This window comes from Carlito syrichta, unplaced genomic scaffold, assembly GCF_000164805.1.
Source record: "Carlito syrichta isolate Samal-C Ts95f unplaced genomic scaffold, Tarsius_syrichta-2.0.1 Scaffold304470, whole genome shotgun sequence".
In the NCBI taxonomy this organism is placed as follows: domain Eukaryota; kingdom Metazoa; phylum Chordata; class Mammalia; order Primates; family Tarsiidae; genus Carlito; species Carlito syrichta.
In genome coordinates this window covers 348,373-354,069 of record NW_007248566.1, presented here as the reverse complement: position 1 = coordinate 354,069, position 5,697 = coordinate 348,373, and the positions used below count along the sequence as shown (strand labels likewise).

General features: G+C 39.9%; 1 protein-coding gene across 1 annotated transcript in view; it reads right to left on the bottom strand.

The window, feature by feature from the left end:
* Positions 1-257: 257 nt before the first annotated feature.
* DIEXF (digestive organ expansion factor homolog (zebrafish)) overlaps positions 258-5,697 on the bottom strand; it is a 27,443-nt gene continuing 22,003 nt past the window's right edge. The window contains exon 12 of the mRNA XM_008060000.2: positions 258-846. Coding sequence (XP_008058191.1) covers positions 603-846 — 244 coding nt within the window. The 3' untranslated portion in view covers positions 258-602. The remainder of the gene's footprint in view (positions 847-5,697) is intronic.

Sequence of the window (5,697 nt, the reverse complement as noted above, 5' to 3'; positions counted from 1 at the left end):
TATTTTGACTAAAATATTTACTATTATGAGTTTTGAAAAGATCAGTGAAAGAATGTACACTTCAAGGTTAGAGTAAAGTAGAATAATTTAAGGTTTAAAAAAAGGTTGGCTGGGGGAATATAACAGTTTTGCAAAATCTGTGCCATACAAAATTAAGATGACAAGCAGCAACAAGAAGTATTCCAAATTCTCATAACCAGTTCTCACAAGCAATGATCTGTATGCCTTCCTTCAAGAAAAGTGTCAAGCAAATAGGCAAGTCTGAAAGAAGTTTCCAAGTGTAATAAATTACAAGTAAAATCATAAAAAAATTTATGGCTCACAAAAAGATTCACAAGTGGACGGGCTCTTCTGTCAATTTCTTGGAGTCCTTCTAGCCCCCTCTTGACCTCTGAATGATGTGATTTTACCAAAGTTTGGCTTACATTTAACTTTTCAGAAACACATAACCTGAAAAGAAAGAAGTATCAAATACTGATGTTGCCTCATGCTCTTTCTTTCTATTGATTCCTCTCCTGAAAAAGTAAACAGAATTGGGTCCAAGTGGCATAGAATCAAGTGTTATGTATCACGTCAAACACCATTTTCCGTTCAACAAAATGTCATTTTTCTCCAGTAATAAAGAGGTGGACATTCTTCTTGGACTGCAGCATCTGTGCCGCCCGCTCCACACCAACCACAGCAGCCAATCTCTGGGCATCGTACTTGGAATAGAGGACAGTGCAGGTCCACGTGGCTTCTTCTCCTCTGTTGATGGCTCTCAGCATATTACAGATTTCACTGTAGAAGTGTGGGTATGTTGGCAGTTCATAGAAAATCAGGTTCCTGATGCCTTTTATTGTGTACCTGTTAGAATTGGAAAGAGAGAGGCTACGTTTGACTTGAGAAACAGTTTACAAAAAAGCTACCTAAGAGGTATACAGAAGCACAGTTCACATTGTTGTTTCCTGCTAAAGAAGGAAAATACACAGGAAATTACATAGTCATAAAGACAAAATTATGAACTTCGCAGCAACTTGGACGGACTTAGAGTCTATAATACTGAGTGGTCTATCGCAGACACAAAGAACTGAATATCACATGTTCTCACTCATAAATGGATCTTGAACAATTACTGTAATACTATAAGAAAAGGATTGGCAGTAGCAGAAAATTGCCAGGGCAGGGGGAGGGGTGGGTAGGAGGGGAGGCAGGATTGGCAATAGTGGGAACCTGCCAATGGGGGTGGGGTGGGGGGCATACCTCATCAACAAGGGTACCTGCATAATAAACATTTGTATATCTAACCCTGAACTGTGCCTCACATCTTTAAAATAAAAAATTAAAAACAAAAAAAATATGGTTCCTGTCCTTTTGTGACACTCCTCTGTAATACTAACACTGTGGCAATATTGTGTGTGTACCTTTTAAAGTTCATGAGTATATGGATGAGTCTTACACTCCCCAATATTGCCCACAAGACAGTCCGATGTTCCATAAGGAGTTCAGAATAAAGAAGGAAAATAAATGGCACAAAAAACAGCACAAAAATTATTCTCAACTGAACTGGAAGGGCTTAATTTTGTAACAACATATTTGAATTCCTAATGTTTAGCTAACTTAATGATAAAATAAATTTGCATTTCTTGAGTTCTACTCTGGGTAGACTGAGGTATAGTGAGAAGAATATTAGACCAGAATTTAAAATCTGTCACAGTAAAATTACAAAGCAGGCACTTAAAATTTAACATTATTATAATCAGGCAAAAAAGAACGTTCTATAATGGAGATAGGTCAGATCTACCACACAAAATAAACTATACAAATTACAAACGCATTCCCATTAGTCTTTTCTTGTCACTCTGTAGACATGTTAACTCCATGGCAGATGTCCCAAGTTCATCCATTAACAAAATTCTGCCTGAGGACCCATTAGGCATCATAAGAAAGCAATTAGTTTCAACAGCATACGCATTTCCACCTCTTTCCCTGCTGCACAGTGCTGCACAGTGGAGGTGGTGGGGGTGTAGACCCTAGGGACTCACTGTATGGTTCGGGTTGAGGTCAAACGTTCCCTCTGGGACTCCATAACAAAGGGTTTTACACTCTGACACGTTCTGATTTTTCCTGTTAGACTCTCTCATACATTGAAGATGCTAGACTCTGTAGGGAATTCTACTTCATTCACAGAGAATAAGTTTTCCTTGTCTTTTAATCTCATAGCTCATCCTGATCTCTCTGGAGACACTCCTCTTCCAAACTCTGCCATCCATTATATGCTTTGCCTTTCAACATCACCTTTCCATAAAGAAGGAATTCTAATGGCTAATAAACTTGAATAAACACTTCTACTTCACTAGTTATCAAAACAAACAAACAAACAAACACTGAATTCCACTTCTGCTTAGTAGGTAGAAAATTCAAACGAATACTGCTCCCACACTAACCAGAAAAAGCCAGATGATCTACAAAAATGTTCCTTTTCTTGGGCTTAGAGAGTTAATGTGCTGAGGCAATCTGGTAAACTGAATTCAGTGATGTGCTGGGGTGTATGTTTAATAACCGGTTCTCCTTAGGAAACAAAGAGTGCTGATTTAAAGCATTTGCCAATTTCTGTGATGTAAATGTACCCAGCATGGACATTTTCAAGTCACCAATGTCATGTTGCTGAATGCAGGGGTGGGGAGAGACATGGAACCAGATCTCAACAGCCAGTGCAAGCCAGCTCCAGCCCACTACTGACTGCATTCCAGAGCCTAGCCCTTCCGGGGATAAACAGGACACCTGAATTGTTGCCCCTTTGGCAGAACACAGGAGAAAGGGTATGTCTGCCCCCCCCCAAAAAAAAAGAAAAGAAAAGAAAAAAAGCAGGTAGGAAGAAAACAGTTACACTTGTAACAAACTTTTAAGGAGATAATTTGGGTTTACCCAACAGTTCAAAATCTCAGGAATCCCCTTAACATTCTTTTAGTTGACATTTACTCATGAGTTCTTGCCAGTGGCCTCTGCTGGGAGCCTTGGAGAAACCACTGGAGGTAAGGTAGAAAACCTGAGAGAGACCTCATTGGTGGTATGGACATGGAAGCCCATCCACCTCCCAAACCTGTATCTTGAAATCCACAGCAAAGGCCTGAAGAAGATGGCAGAAAGGCAAGAGTCCCCTATTGCAGGTAAAGGTAAATTACCGATGGGGGCAGGGTAGGTAGGAGCAAAAGCTGTATGCCCTTAAAGGAGGGGCAATAAACCTCTTACTTTCCCATGTCTCCCCACTAAAGTCTTGCACCAAGTAAAATGAAACAGCATTCTGCCCTTGGGGAAGGGGCAAGAAATCTATTCAGCCCAAGATCCTGTACTGATATAAGCATAGTTCTGCCACAACTGGGGGAGAAGCCAAATACTCTTTGCCAAGACCTCTCACAGATACAAGATAGAGTCTGCCTGCCATGGGAGGTAATGGAACAGGAACCCTGAGAAAGCCCCCACCTAACACTGAGCTAGACCAAGAGAACCCCTCACCAGACCTCATGCCCTTCAAGGAGTAACATGCAAGAACAGCCTGCTGCTCTGGGAGGGGCAAGTGTGGAGAGAGAGTCTCCTCCAGTACAGGGCTCATGACAGCTGAGAAGAGATCAGCACTCTGAGAAAAATCGTCCAGCACTTCAGGTTCCACACTAAGCCCACTGTCTGCCAGAGGAATTTGAAGTCTGCGGTATACGAGGGGTAATTACAGTAACACCCAATTCCTGACTAGACTAAGAGTACCCACACTGTTGGCAGACTAGAATTGGTATGCCAGGACATAAGTACTATTTACCCTAGCCTCTATGTTCCATTGAAAATTACAATAACCACAATAAAGCAAGAAAACACATTAAACAATGAGGTATCGTTTTGACTATCAAGTCACCAGCAATAATTTAGTCTGTGGTGTTTCATAGAAATAAGTAAATAGAGCATAAATCATTTTGTGTGTAAATTTTTTTAAAAGGAAAAATATGGAGAACACAGGGCAAATAAGTGGCAATGCATACTGAATTTGTAACTGTGTATACAGTCTTTATTCTAACAAATTTCCTTTCAAAAATCTATCCTAAGTAAATTAACTGTCGCCCAGACTGTAGTGCAGTGGCCGCTCCCGGTCAGTGCAGCCTCGCCTGCTGGGCTCCAGCGATCCTTCCGCCTCAGCCTTCCGAGTAGCCGGAATTACAGGCATGTGCTACCACGCCCGGCTGATTTTTTGATTTACTGTAGAGATGAGGTCTCGCTGCCCAGGCGGGTCTCGAACCCACGGGCTCAGGCAATCCACTCACCTCAGCCTCCCAAAGGCGCGGGATTACAGGCTGAGCCACCGAGCCTGGCTGTTATTGTTTTTCTAAAGAGTTATGCTTCCCTAGACACTGTGATCTAACTGGAATGGGGATGATGCCTGGGCATTTGGATTTTTAAAATCTTCTGAAGCAGGTTCTAATGTACAGCCAAATTTGAAAACCAATAATCTAAATAAAAAGAAAACAATTATGTAAATCCAGACTGTGGGGCATTCTATAGGAAACTACACTGGGTTTGTCAAAAAAAAAAAAGTCAAAGTCAGGAAAAAGAAAAACAGCAAGAGAATTATCCTAGACCAGGGTTTTTCAACCTCAACACCTATTGGCATTCTTTGTGAGAGGGTTGTTCTGTGCACTAGGAAGTTTGCAGTGTCCCTGGCCTTGACCCACTAGAATAATACCCCAATTGTGAGGATTATTGCCAAAAATGTTTCCAGATACTGACAAATGTCCCTTGGGAAGCAAAACTGCCCTTCAGTTGAGAACTAAGCTAGACTAAAGAAAGAAAAAACGTAAGCTAACCAAATGCAATATATGGTCTTTACTGAATTCTGGATTGTGGGAAAAAGAGCTATAATGGTCATTCTGGGGTCAACTGGGGAAATTTGAATATAGACTACATATTAGATAATATGATTGTAGTAACATCAAATGATATAATGGTACTGTGGTTAGATAAAGGAACGTTTTTGACTCTTGGCTTTAGGAACTACATGCTAAAATACTTAGGGGTAAAGCATCATGAAGCAGTGTATTTTCAAATGGTTCAGGAAGAAAAAAGAGATGTGAGACGGGAGAGAGAGAACATAGGTGTGTGCAAATGTGGTAAAATGCTAACTAATAGCTAATGAATTCAGAGTAAAAGGTTTTATATTAATAGACATTTATTGTTATTAGAATCTTATGATTTTCTTTTGAAATGAAATCTTTTCAAATAAAAAATTGGGTGAAGAATGTGATAGAGCTACATATATTAATTTAAAACTCCACGATATGCAAATATATAGACCAAAATGCTAACATCTTTGATTTTTTTCTTAATGAGCACATGTGTACAATGTGATCCTAATTTTAGTATTTTAAAAAAACCTGTGTATGTGTATGCATGTGCACATGCATGTACATATTTTTATACAGAGACAAAAAAATACACCAAAAAGGGTATATCAGGGCAATGAGATTACAGATGATTCCATTTTCCTTTTTTTAACCCAAATTTTCCAAGTTCTCTGCAATAATTGTGTAATGCCCCTATAATCAGGAAAAAAATAAAAAATAAAACTAATAAGTGTTATATTTTAAACACACACACATACATACACCAGCTTGCAGGCACTGTGGCTGCAATTCCTGGCAATTCTCCCACCTCAGCTTCCCAAAGCACTGGCAC